This window comes from Ptychodera flava, chromosome 22 (genome assembly GCF_041260155.1).
Source record: "Ptychodera flava strain L36383 chromosome 22, AS_Pfla_20210202, whole genome shotgun sequence".
In the NCBI taxonomy this organism is placed as follows: Eukaryota; Metazoa; Hemichordata; class Enteropneusta; family Ptychoderidae; genus Ptychodera; species Ptychodera flava.
Window position 1 is genome coordinate 27,488,095 of NC_091949.1, and position 15,285 is coordinate 27,503,379.

Genomic DNA, 15,285 nt, shown 5'->3' on the forward strand with positions numbered 1-15,285 from the left:
ATATGTATAACAATTGAATTGGAGACATTTGACGGGAAGCTAGACAACGTCTGTTGGTTCGAGCATACCGATTATCTCAAATATAAAATTGCTACGGGGATACATATGTTAGACACACACTACTTTCATTGGATTAGAATACTACCAACAACTACCAATAATTGAGAAACGAATGCAATGAGACAAGCAAAAATAAGACGATTTAGTCATCATAAAATATAAAAAATGCAATGTAAATTGATGTAATGTACGTGATATCTAAAATTCTCATACTGAAACCGACGATAGTAGTAATTGAACAGGCAGAGTGACAGACAGAAAGACAGACAGACAGGCAGATAGATAGATAGATACCAGTAGATAGATAGATAGATAGATAGATAGATAGATAGATAGATAGATAGATAGATAGATAGATAGATAGATAGATAGATAGATAGATAGATAGATAGATAGATAGATAGATAGATAGATAGATAGATAGATAGACCTGGAAAGATAGGTGAGTACGTAGACAAATAGAAGGGCCAGAGGGAAAATTTCCTTATTGCATTTTTCTTTATAAATTCGTGGTAACAAGAAAGTACTCATTGAAAACAGCAGAACATTGATGACTATGAACAATTTGCTGACAGCTGATATATTTTCGCCATTTGGCTTCTATATTTTATGTAAATGCTATATCTTGAATGAAGTCTGCAGCACATTGTGCGAGTGGCTCCACCATCGTCACTTTGCGATGCAGCCTACTACAGTAAAGTCAGCAGCAAATGATGAAAAGATGTCGCGTAGTATTGATTTGAAATGGAACGCTAGAGACTAAAATTTTGAGCTCGATTACTCAAAACACGGGTGGACTTTGCAGTACGCTCACGCACACGGTGTATTCGCCTGAACATGATTATTGGCAGCTGCTCGGTAAATTCATCGCCCATGTGTTGGTGTTGGTACCTTCTAGGCAGCACTCAAGGCAAAATGAACATTTTAAGACAAACTTCGCAGATTATGTCTTGCTCCGACGATTTCATTAATACGCTCTGTCGGAGACAATAGTCGCTTACGGTATCCGACCCGTGCACTTAACGTATGGAAGCAACGCGCTCGAACACGCTGTCAGCTTGTTGTTTATGCACATCCCTGTAGAAAACCTTGTCTGGCTAACTCAACTTTGGCGTCGAAATGTGGGAATATATGTGTCTTTATGCTTTATATATCCGATGTACATTATTACTCTATCGACAATACCCGGATGCTATATGTATGAATGCTTGTGTCGATAGCAAACATTCGCTGAGCAGGGATTTTATTTCTCAAATAATGCTTTTCTTGATAACCGCTAATACCTTGGCACTGTAATAGGCTTCATCTAACCGCGCATGCGTCGGACGGTCCGCCAGAAGCGTGATTAATACCCTGAAATGTGCATTATTTGCAGCAGTAATGAGATCTGACACTATATTTATGGTGCCCAGGTGTGAAATCTAATTTCAAAAAAAGTGAAGGAGTAGTGTTATTACTAAAACACAGTGAAGTCAGAAAATAGTGCGCCGTTTATGGGAACCGTAAGGACTTAATTAACCTTGGGGTGAAGTTAGGTGTAAATATAACGAAAGCCTGGTCAGCAAAACAGACTATGCTATAATTATACAAATTAAGACCTTTTATGTACATGTCACGCAATTAAAGGTGTAACCATAATTCGATGTGGTTGGTGGCTGACTCCCCGTATGACCTTCCATTGCAAAGATGATTACTCAAAGCATAGCCTGAAATTCCCCCCTTTGCCTCTTAAATGATGACATTTCTAGCGAAAGCAAATTCAACTAATGAGATCAAGAATAACATTATATGATCCATTTGCTGGTACTAGCGTGTCGCTTGAAACATACGTTTTCGTTTGTAGCTGACTACACTTTTTTGTGTTCTGTCACAAATGATTGAGAGCCTCCAGGAAAGTTAGCGCGAGTTCGGGCATGCGCATCAGGTCTATTTTCACATATATTTCCACAAGTGTAAAATGTTTGTTTTTCATAGAAAGTGACGAATATGGCGATCAGATACAGCAAGCAAATTGAAGGTAATTGTAGCTCTCATTTTAATTGTCGACAGCTGATCAAATGCTGCGCTTAGTCAACATGCAACGTTAGGTAAATGACCCTTTTAAAGAGTGTATTCAGTTCATTTAAGAACAAAATTGTCAATATTTCAGATATTGCGATCTCTTAACATTTCCTCTTAATGGCCATTTGCAACCGTCCATGACCTTTGCTAAAATCCAAGTACATGCTAAATGTTAAGTTTTTCTCGGTGGTGTTTTCAAGATCAGGTAATTAAAAATTTCATAACAAACATCATGCTATTTGCATGCTTGTAATATACCAGAAAGTCCATTGTCTGTCAGCAAGCCTTTAAAAAATTTTAATGAAGGGTTAATTTCTATTTAATTTGCAAATCTAAAATGATTGTTTTAAATAATAACATCAAAACAATAGTTTTCATTACAGCTACTATAGAAACCAGCCTGTGTATCAATGAAACTGCCACAGTTCACGTTCTGCTACTCTGACGTAAACCTAGTACGCACCGTAGAGTTGCGCATGTCTAATGACCAATCTAATGCACTTGATCTTCCTTGATTCGCCAATAGCTCTTGTTCGTCATTATCTCGAAAAGAATTCAACAATACGGCCTTCACTTGACATTGAGCAGCCATACGGAAGCACTCATTTATGGGTTTACACTAAGTTCTACATCGGAGGACGACGCTTTGTGAGATTAAAATGTCGTTAGTAATCCGTCCTGAAACAATTCAAGGACTCTCTCTCCCCTCTCTCTCTCTCTCTCTCTCTCTCTCTCTCTCTCTCTCTCTATATATATATATATATATATATATATATATATATATATATATATATATATATATATATATATATATATTATATATATATATATATATATATATATATATATATATATATATATATATATATATATATATATATATATATATATCTGCTTTCAGGTATATCAAGCCCTTCCGTGTCAAGAGACTATAGAATGAATGCATGAACATTTCATTAATATTATAAGTTCTCACTATAACACTATAAACTTTTGTGATTGACGCATTCTACAAAACTGGCAAAGATTTTTGTGACGTCAACCTATTGATTTTGAAACCTACGTGTGAGCACGGAAAGGATTTGTCTATCTGATCTAAAAAGCTGTCCGTCTCGGCTATAACTCGCGGGGAAAACTGAAAATCTAAAGACTCTAGCAACTTGGCAAGCAACTTACGCACCGTTAACAAGAGCTTCGCTGGTTATTGACTGTCATTTCTTGCAAACTAACAATTTTTAAGAGAATAGTCCTGCCTGTGCAGTGTTTTAAACATTACAATGGACTTAGTTTTTTAATCAGGAATGAACATTGCTGTGATTAAGTTATTTTCGTTTTGCATCAGAATCCTTCGATAATTTTTTTAAACCACAAATTCAATGTATCGAAATTTTAAACTAAAGCTTAACTTTCCGATATTAGTGGCTAAGAAAACTTCTTTTGACGCAACGGCACAACGGCAAAATGAGCCTTTTTTGACGGAGAATGAATCAAAGTACCCCATGTCTATTACGACTTTCCTTCGGCCCTTGGTGTTGCCAAGTACGCTTGCCATCTGTAGCTATACGCTGACGAGTCAACAGGTATCAAGTGGTGTTATCAGCAGACGACAGGCATTCGCTTTGGCGCCAAAAGGCGCATTGATTTCGAGCTCAACACTTTATCGCGTCCTCTGTTGTTTCGTTTGAAGCGGGCAGACTCTAGCAATTTTTCTTTGGCCGCAAGGGGTGCACTTATCTTTTGTACCAAACTACTCATGAAAAAATTGTGTTCTCAATCAAATATTTAAGAAACCTCGATAAACAAAACAATGATATCGTAAAGCTTTACTACACAACAAAAAAAGTCTGATAAGAAAGACTATAAAATACTGGGGCAGAAATCTTTGCGCTTGAGGACACACGAGACGACAAATTTGCATAAACTTGTGCGATTAAAGAAGAGAGCAAATACTTTATAAAGAAATACATTTCTTACAGATTTTTGCTTTTTCGGTTTACTTGGCTTCAAATGATAGTAGCCATTAATCACTCCCACGCATCATGCACTATGTATCTCTGCTATTTGCTAAAAAATTATGTCACGTCAAATGCGTAGTCATAAATGTCTCCATTAACACTAGAGTTTTTATCGATTGAGAATTCATCTTGATGTAATAAATCTTGGAAACAAGGACTTTACGCTTTTATGATTCATCCATTGAAATTCCATTTGGGGACAAAGGTTTCACGTAAAAAATAAAAGAAAAAAGATTTTACGTAAGCTGGCCTTTGCAACTACGCGTAATATTTTATCTCATATAAAAGGCTGAATTAATCATTATAAAAGATGTTCCTTTTAAAATGTTGACAGCTTTTCTGAAATCAGATCCTTTTTTATTATGTCGGAAATAGTCGTCCATTGATCGATTAGCACAGTTGGTTATCTTGGAGTAGGAATAGCGAAAATAGTTTCATATTCGGAGCACCTCCACAACTTACATTTACACCTGCATCGAATTTAAATCCGTACACAAACCCTTTGCGATGTGTCGGCCTAGAGTCGCAGGTGGTCCACACAATTTGTACATGGATATCTTAAATACAGTATAGGCCTATGACCTTGCTTTCAACTGTACTAAAGTGCATTATTCGTTCCTTGATTCGTACCGAGGCCTCGCTCGACGAAAGAACTTTAGGCTATAGTAAACATTGCATTTACTAGATCGTTTTCTATTAATGTCCTATCCCCTCCTCTCTCTCTCTCTCTCTCTCTCTCTCTCTCTCTCTCTCTCTCTCTCTCTCTCTCTCTCTCTCTCTCTTTGTCTCTCTCTCCACTATGTATGTATGTATGTATGTATGTATGTATGTATGTATGTATGTATGTATGTATGTATGTATGTATGTATGTATGTATGTATGTATGTATGTATGTATGTATGTATCTCTCTCTCTCTCTCTCTCTCTCTCTCTCTCTCTCTCTCTCTCTCTCTCTCTCTCTCTCTCTCTCTCTCTCTCTCTCTCTCTCTCTCTCTCTCTCTACCTACCTACCTACCTACCTATCTACGTATGTGTTCATACCTGCATGAACGTGCTGCGTTATGTACACACATACACGAATACCTGAATGTACATTTATATGAATATACCTAGATATATGTGTGAGAATTATACTCTATACAAAGGTGTATATACAAGTGTGCGAGAAATCAGTATATGAAGTCACTTCTTTGAGAACACCTATCGGATGCCCAATGACATACAATGGACTAAATCAGTGTCAAGGATGGAAATACGTTTAGTTGAACGAATTCCAGTTATTGATGTGCATGTGAACTTGTGTATGGATGGATGCTACACGCATGCATGCATGTGCTTTGGTGCACTGGAACTTCAAGGTAAGTATAGGTTTTGAAAACACGCCATATAGAAATGAATAAAGCCGTTTTATGTGAGTCACTCCAAGTCACGAACCAAATAAACCAGGAAATCAAATTGCATCGAAAATCACCAAATCATTGCCTTGCGTATATAAAATCCATTAGCACAAGGTTAAGACCACTTTGGTTGATAATTCACATTTTCCATTTTGCAACTTCACATGTCACCTCGTCAACGACACGTGTATTGGCTGAAATAGTGTCTAAGAGGTGTTTATTATTGTCATAATTGTGTTTTACTAGTCATCTTCCATGTTACACGTTGGATTTCGCCTTGTATAGCTCAGTCCTCGCCTTTGTTTGCATTATTTGCAATTTTATTGGCGTTGCTTTGTATAACGCATCTGCTATCCATTTCATGGTATCAACAAAGGTTAATAATAGCAGTAGAATAATGTATGTTGATGGTTTAATAAATCATCGCGTAAGCCTGGATCTGATTACATACTACCGTCAGGCAATGCTGAAATATCATTTACTGTATGTATTTGTCGTTGATCGACTCTATATACTGGTGCATTTGTTCACATATATTGGTACACAAGCTAGGGAGAGCAAAGTGAAGAAAGCGCGTTTTTGGATAGTGTGCTAAAGAAATTCCTATTACCTTGAGAACGTTACCAAAGAAATCTCCGACACCATTTCACATCTGATGTGTGTTCGTCACAATACCCGAAACCGACGTTAAAGATTTATTTCAGCGAGATAACCTCTGCCCTAAACTTCGATGTATCTTATTCGTTCAATATGTCGTGCAAAGATATGCCGGCAGATGAGGAAAATAAACTCAATTCGATAAGTTCAAAGTGGACAGACGCGGCATTCATGCCTTATTGTTGGTTTCAGCCGCCGTTCTACGTACGTTTCACCAATTGCAACGTCACAATACAACAACGGTGTGAGTATAAGTGAACTGTCACTTCTCTGTATAAAATATCCAAGATTTGTTTTCATCTTTCGAACACATATTGGGTACACATAGTTTTGAATTATGAAAATCGATTCACCTGAAAGTTATAAATACTTGTTTTGTATATAGCGTGATTATCTTCTATGTTAATCCTGTGCTGCTTTTTGTCCAAAGACCTAAGTAAACACAAATCTGCGTATTATTTTTAAAATAAAATCGTCTTTTCAGTTTTAAAATAAGTGCACGCGCAGAATAATACATGACATTACTTGAAACGAGTTATGTCCAAGAGAAGTAAGGTCCTGCATACAACTATGAAACTTTCTCTCTTTGTAGTTTGATGTGTGAATATGCGAATATGTGTGAATATTTGAATATCTGAATTCAGATGACTTTGTGTTGCATACCTATCCTTTACATAAATATTTCTTGGCAGCATGCTCACCTTAAAATTGCCATTAATCGACAGAAATAATACATTTTCTTTTGTATTGCCTATTTTCTGACGATGCAAAAACCCTCGACAAGTGGTTTTTGCGTTCTTTCTGAAATTTGTGTGGAACTGGCTGGGCGGAGGATTTGTGGCGACAAAGTGGAAGCGATTGAGGTGCTGTAAAGCAGTGAATGCTAGAAAACGAACAAAGCCTAACAATAGTGTCGGCTTTGCATCAGACGTTACCGCAAAACAATATTTCATCGTACGCGAAAGGTAGACGCCTATGTCAGCAGCTTGGGGTAACCAGACTTTGAGAAAGGCTATTTCTGCAATTCAATCAACGGCGATGCATCCCATGTGTCACAAGATGCAAAAAGTAATAGATTTAGTGAAGGTGTCGCACTTTCCAGCGAAATAGCGTCGTTGTCAAAAGGCTATACACTATTCCTGTGCACTGTGTATTATGCATTTGTTCTCATTCTCATGTACCAAGGGATGGTAAGGCTCAATCCAGTTAACTTAAGGAATCAAGAGTTTTAAAATTTCCTAAATTTCTTTGCAAAACTACATATCCAGCAGTTTGCCTGAGCAATGTTTAGATCACTGGTTGTTGACCTATTTATTTACCATTCGTTCCGACACCGACCCATCCCCCATACGTAGGGAACAATGGCAGAGCCCTATTCTCTAAATCTCGTCGACGTTACACGAGGAATACTAAGTTCAACAAAAAATGGTCTAAAATACATCCGTTAAAACGACATGCAAACTATAGAGCATGACGAAATTAACTCGTTAATCAAAACCGCCTTTGAGCGCGTATAAACCGAACGCGGAAGCCATGGCATAATTAGCCACGATTCACAGTTCATTACTACGGCCGTAACTTGGTAACAACATCGTTTATCGGATACTGGGATTGAATCATAAAGTCCAGAATTCAGGTGCCAATTATTGCCCGTCATAGGAAATCTAGAAGTAAACTCGCGATGATCTATTCACAAATCAAACGGTGGCTGGCAATTTGCCCAAACTGAATGCTTGCGTTAGCATAGGACGATAAAGGCAGTCATTTTTTCGGAACTCGCCGTTTTTCGAGTCTCTAACATTTCCCCAATAGGACACGTTTTTCCTTCGTTGTTACATTTCAAGAGATTTCTTAAAACAATAAATTCATATCAGTTTTCATAAACGTGTAATTTGTCTTCTTTCAATCGGTGAAATAGCCAGATCATCAAGTTCTACACATTCAGACACAGAAGGGGGTCAGACTATGGACCATTTCACGTTTAAGCAATAATGCACACCCAGCAATGGTATACCACAAGATTTCGACCAGTTAACGACATACATGCATGAGCGATAGCGAGTGCATATATAAAGTGAACTGGTCAAAACCGAGTGGTATACCGTCGCTGGTGTGATTTATTGTTATTATATCATAACAGTGTACTCTGGCATGGCACGTCGAAAGAGAATATTTGCTCTAGCCGAGAACTCGCGCGTGTGCCAGCCGTGGTATATACCACGGTACTTTTCACGTCTCGACCATCAGATTGCTGCATTTGTACCATCAATATACTGTTATGATATAATATGTATTATATATTATTATTTAATATATTATGTATTATATCATACCAGTATATTGATGGCGCAAATGCAGCGATCTGATTGGTCGAGACGTGACGCGATATACCACTGTTGGCACACGCGCGAGCTTTCGGCAAGTGCAAAAATCCTTTCTTTTTGATGTTTTATCCAGAATTTCAATATACTGTTATGATATAATAGCAATAAATCACATCCAGCGAAGGTATAAAACTCAATTTTGATCAGTCCACTTCATATATGCACTCGCTTTCGCTCGTGCATATATGTCGTGAACTGGTCAATATCTCGTGGTATACCATCGCTGGGTGCTTTATTGCTTAAATATATTTTGGTGTATTTTAAGATTTATTTTCCTTTCTTTTGACTAAGGTCACAGGTTTACCTACTTTTTTTGATCGGCTTAAGGAGAAGTTGGTTTGAAAATTATTTAGAGGCAAAGAATTACAGTTTTTCGAATATTGTCTTTGTAATTTGTCCCATAGTTAATTTAGTAGCCCATTATTTTATTCAGTGTTAAAGTATGTTCAATGAGTATAATATCAACAGGCCCATTATATCTGGGTCTTGTCACGTTAACATCCGGGCACTGACTGAGTACGTTATCATATTGATGACCACAGTTCATGAAATGTGTACTCGTTAACTTAAGAGCGGCCGGTAAACAGCTATTTTTATGTTTATTAGGAAATACATTACGAAAAAATATCGCCTTACTTAAAAAAACAGAGCGGGGAAAGTGCTAAAAATTATAGCTTCCCAGCGAAAGAAATACGTTGTCATTTCGAAATAGCTATTGATTTGGGAAGTGTCGTGCTGCGGTCTCTAGAACTATTAAACCTCCTAGAAAGCTAAATGAGAGATTTCCCCATGGTTCAATTAAGGGCACGTGTCTCTTCAAATTGAAGTAAAAGCAGTAAGCTCATTAACAACCATAGGTGGTATATCAACTGAGTTGCTTAGCAAGTTTCACTCCCAAGAGAAAACTGTTCGACAATCCTGGCACTGGCCCAAACAGTACATGTGGCCTTCTATTATCATATGTAGTATGTTTAGTTGGAGTGGAATTTTTGATGCTGGCACAAACATGTTTTTGTAACTTGTTTGATTCCAGGAATGCATCTTCCATTTGTCGATCACCGCTTGAACATTGGTGATACTAAATGCATTAGCAAAGCTGTAGAAAATCATTACGAGGTTGCAGCAAGCATATTGAACTCAAAACAACTATCACGCGGTACTTCTGTCATCCGTTTAACAAAACCGGATTGTTTTCGATATCATATCGTCGCTAACAAGTGAGCCGGCTGTTATGATTCATAACATCTGATCTATTCTCGTCGTTTTACGGCGAGATATGCTGGCACTGATGACGATATACCAACATTCGAATCAACGCTTGATGTAACACGAAACGCTGGTCGCATTTGCATAGGAAACCGATTAAAAGTTGTTAGAACAACGCACACATATACGTAGAGAAAGTATTCAGTTGAAGTTGACACAATCCGATCTAACAGCTACCTACAATGATGATGATGATGATGATGATGATGATGATGATGATGATGATGATGATGACCGAAAAGTATTTTGTCATCTGACATTGTCACTGTTTTCTTTCCCTTCCAAATAAGTCTGCAACTAGCAATCTAGAGGTTGAAGGAATGACTGTATGATGTATGAACGATTGAATGAATGATGATGGTTGTCGTCGTCGTTCCGAGAAGTGGTAGCGGTGGTGCCGTTGCTGTTGGTGGTGCCTGTAGCGCTATCGATGCTGGTGCTGATAGTGTTAATTAATAACGCCAAAACTCAATAATTTAATGACTGCCATTAATTTGCAAGCTCGTGACGATTAATGATCTGTTATGCAATGTACGTCATTTTTCCTAGGCAATCCAATTATGTTAGAATTATCCATTTTTAAGGTAGAATATACTTCCGGGACATTTTTTCAGACTCTCAAAGTTTTACATTATTCGTTTGGCCTTCCACTTGACAATGTGGAAACTCATTTTAAAGCTCTTGGAGTGACGGCCCTAGTATTATGAAAATAAAGAATTTTATTTTCTGACATAGAGATAACACAGGGTTGAGGTCATTTTGAAGTTCAAATATCGGTAACTATTGGGTAACTTTTTTTCTCCATTACCAAACTTTGCACGGTAACCCCATTTTATTCTTGATTTTGAAAGATAATTGAAAGTTTGCTTGGGAAAAATTTGAGCAAAAGTTGAAGTCTTTCGTTTTCGAGGAGCATAGTACCATTAAGATACATTGCCGCTCGCTGTGATTATTACGATAAAGGTATACAGTCACCTGTAATCTAAATATGCCCATATATGGTCAAAGGGGCGTTCCTTGGCATTCAAAATGCCCAAGAAGGGCGCTGTTTTTCAAAAGCGGCCACCAGCTTAAAATCTGTGATTGGTTAGATTTTCTCTTTCCATGGTAAATGTGGCAAAATTGGAACAGGTGACAGTATACCTTTAATCAATGTGGTATTATTTGAGGAATCATATTGTACGCCATCTTGAAAGGTGATCTACAAAAAGGTATCCTCAACCTAGCTTACGGATACGACATTTAAATCAATTATTCGGGGAGATATACCTGCTATCAAACACAAATATTTTTATTAGCCAATCGCTAATCTATAGAAATACAAACCCAACATACGGATGGGTATGATTTTCTATGACATATATAATATCATGAATTGTCATTATTTGAAGTACGAGGTGATTTTGCGGGGTATTTATTTTTTATTGATATGAGCAACTGCGTCCCTTTTAAAGTAAGGCTATTTTTCACAATGACGAACTGAGTTTATTAACATACTTTTGTGTACATAAATGTGTGTATGTGTGCGTGTGTGTATATATATATATATATATATATATATATATATATATATATATATATATATATATATATAACGTGTATAAAATATTACATCTCTTTAGATCTCTATGTGTGAATGATTGTGTGTCCATGGCGATAGAATTATATAATTTAATCTAATCAAACCTACAGTGATGAATTTACGCCACCTACGTTAATATCACAATGTGATTGCAGAGGTATTTATCTATGCATTTCAGAGACGCGAGCTTGTTTCCATATGGAGGTAGTGATGAGCTCCCCGAGAAATTCAAAAGGTTGCCCTAGCTAAAGGTTGCCTGACGTCAACCGGTCTTTCATTGAAAATAAAGCAATTCGTAGAATTTTCGCACTCTGCTGATTTGACATTTTGCTAATTTTGCCTTGACATGCGATCAGTCATTCCAAGTTTCGGCGATGTTTAATAAAATTCCGACGAATTAAGCCAATAAAAGAACGCTCATGTTAATACTGCTTTTCGCGGGATATTCTTAGCGGTAATTGAAAGTTGTCGAAAGGGATTCGAAACCGAAATGAGAATTCTAGCTTTTGAACTTGCTATTGTAGCATTATACTTGACAGAAAAACGACGCGTGAGCACGTACCTCTTTCGGGTTCAACCTCAATGCTTGTCATCATCCAGTAGTCGTTGCTTGCGGTCGGGTGGAGCGGACTTCTTTCAGATTGTTCAATATGCGTAACAGAGCTCCGGGTCATGAGATCGAAGGCAAATCCCAGACTCTTCGTATCATTTGGCGCATTAGCTTTCATGGAATAACCCCTGATGTTGCTATGCAGTGGCAAATGCAGCGTCGGTGTGGCAATTGCGGTGGCGATAGTATTTATCCGGGCGATATTTGTAGACTCTATATCAATGAGAGACTTACTGCTTTGGTTCGTTGAAACGCTATCGGCCTCTGTCGTCTTATCAATGCCAATCTGTGTAGTGTGAGGTCCTATAAAGATCTCTGTGGATGCAGAAACTTGTAAATTCCTGTCGTCTGCCGCTTCCCGCCTGTGAATAGCACCTTTTGAAACATTTTCAACTGCTTTCGATTTTCTAATCACAACGGCAGAACGCAAAGCCGGTAATGACAAGCCAGGTGTTTGAGATACCCTGACTGTATTAGTATGTGTCCGCGTCGTTTGTTCTGACGGCGCAAGTGTTTCGTAACTCGATGATATCTTGGTTGAGCGGCACAGTTTTGAACAAGGTGGTGGGTGTTTGTGATTGCTATGAAGTGCATCCCACTGTGTGAATTGATGCTCAGCAGCGGGATGTACCGGTGTGGTGAGTCGGAGGGTGCTGTCGATGGTATCTCCCTGTGCGCCGAGGGACCGCACGGTGGCTGGTGTTGAAAAGGTCAAAGATAGGGATGGTGATATCTTGCCTTTAATGACATCGTTTCCTGCGTAGCTGAACTCCCCAACGACGGGGGAGGAATACAAGAACGGACGCAAGGTGTCTGTTTGACGGGCAGGATTTCCTGCAATCCTGCTGGTGGTTTCTACATTGGTTGCGTGGATTGTTGACCATTCTGGCAGGGGAATGGTTCTTGACTGGAGTTCTCCTGATTGTATCGAAGTGGTGGCATCCCCGCTGAAAAGATAATCCGTAGGTGTAACCGTCTGTAAGACACCTCTGTTTGGCCAATGAGACATTTTAGGATTCCTTTGAAAATTTTCCGTTACTATAGCAATAGAGGATCCCGCCATCGCTGCTGTAGCGCGAACTTTGGCGGCAGTGTACGAAGTGTCAAATATGCCACCATAGGTAACGCCGTGAGAGCTCGATCGGCCCGTCGCGGGAGCATATACCGACACAACGAGCGTTGCTAACCATACGGCAACTCGAAACATTCTCGCGTGAGAGACATCACTCAGAATGGGTGTCTTGGTGACCATCGATCTCGAGATGAATTCTGCCGGAAACAGATCATCGCACCATAATATTTTTTTCTTGCATCAATCCATCGCACGCATTAAACGACCGAATTTCGCGTCAGCACCAGCGACTACTGAACTCTAATGACTCGGTGTTCCTATTTCACGCCGGCAGTGTGTACCAGACCCCCTAAGCTGGTAGCAGAAAGCAAACTTCCTCAGTTATTAACGGGAATGGGTTTCGGCAGCATGACAGCCGTAGACGATGAACGATTCGATCTCTTCACCACGGACGTGTGACAGCCCCTTACATCTCAAATGTCAAAATAAAATGTTGATGCCCTGCGGTAAACGAAGGAATTGCCTTGTTTAACGTCGGACCAAAAATACGGGTCGATCCCTTTGTAATATATGTAAGGCACTTTCTCTCTAGTCTACCCGCATTCTGTCAAGCTTGCTACGTGTTTGTTTTAAAACGTCCCGAATATGTTATCATAGTTGTAAATAATGACACTGGAGTTCAAAGCTAACACAGTTGGCAATTTTCATGTTTGAAAGTCCGGTGTTTCCAGGGACATGATTTAGGGGTTATTCGGGTGTCTCAAGTTTTTAATATTTTTTATATGTTTTAAAAGGTTACTTGACCTAGTTGTATTCTACAAATAAAAACAGAGGCGATGAAATATCAAGAGTTGTTCATTCTAAAAACTGTTATTATTCATATAAACATTTCATCGATTATTACGTAATCCAAGTGCATATGAAACAAGTGACTGCTTCGAAAGTACTGGCGATAATATGTTGATCTGTATTTAAGTAATATGAAACGCTCTTGTCATTGGCAAAATTATCCTGTTGTCGATATTGCACGAATCTGGACCTAAACAATGGAATTAACCTTAGTCATAAACAGTGTGTCGAAGATATAAAAAGTGTTATTTTCATTTTTGGTAGTTTGTAGAAAGATAATTACGGGAGGTATCGCTTCCGTAGAGGATATTGCATTCAAGATATTAGTTATGTTAATTATAGACGTTTGTCGACGAAAAACAGATTCAACTACTATAATGTCGACAACAGTTCTACGTAAAACATGGCCCATGCACCCCGCATTTTGGATGCACAACGGTCCCATGGGTTTCATACGTTGGAATAATGTCCGTGATTTTAAGAGAGCCAACAGCCATTTACTTCAAGGAAACACAAGCGGACGTGACTTCAACAAGAACATCTTGGATTAAACAAGGACGAAAACTACTTCTGTTTCTTATTTCATGAGAGAAACGCTAAGGCCTCCGGCAGTGCCGATGAACACAGGCAGAGCAGATGCCCAAGAAGCTGGGCAGATTTTGTAATATTGTTAATTTCATGCGTGACAAATAGTCATCATAATTCTTCATCTCAATTTAATAGTGATTCTGTTTGTGCGCGCGGTCGGTATAAATGTTAATCCTTTGAATCAAACTATGACAAAAGAATCAATATTTCTATGGAAAGTCAAATGGATTCGCCCAGTTCATCAATCATGAGATACAATTGTAATTAATAAATATTTAACACTCACAAAGAAATATTTTGTCGTCGATTTACAATTTTTTTCCCGCCCTGTCAGATTGTACTATTCGTTTCAGGCTTCATGCTGGGACGTTTTCCTGATGAGGGTACCTGTAAAGCAAGTGTATTTGCATACATTCTCTGCTTTACTACACCGGTACGTTCTGGCAGGATGACAAATTAATTTAGGGTGTCTCTTTCACCAATGCTCACTGTGTGAAAAGTCATCATAACCAAAACGCTGAATTCTCTATTAATATTTAAATTAATTCGATCTTGATGGCATGCAGCGTTATGAATACTGATAGGAAATAATTGCGGCGCGCGGCGAACTCTTGTTTAATTAAGTCCTCAAATTTAGCGTTTTGAATGCGCAAATGCGCAAGCTCGAGCAAGGTGCATTAGTTCACTATTTTTTATGGATTGGAAATTCGGAGCGCATCACGCTGATGAAGAGTTGAATACCAT

The 15,285-nt window shown here is 38.4% G+C and overlaps 1 protein-coding gene across 1 annotated transcript in view; it reads right to left on the bottom strand.

Annotated features, from left to right (window-relative positions):
- Positions 1–13,595, bottom strand: part of LOC139123099 (uncharacterized) — a 52,587-nt gene extending 38,992 nt beyond the window's left edge. Inside the window, exon 1 of the mRNA XM_070689089.1 lies at positions 11,985–13,595. Coding sequence (XP_070545190.1) covers positions 11,985–13,284 — 1,300 coding nt within the window. The 5' untranslated portion in view covers positions 13,285–13,595. The remainder of the gene's footprint in view (positions 1–11,984) is intronic.
- Positions 13,596–15,285: the final 1,690 nt, after the last annotated feature.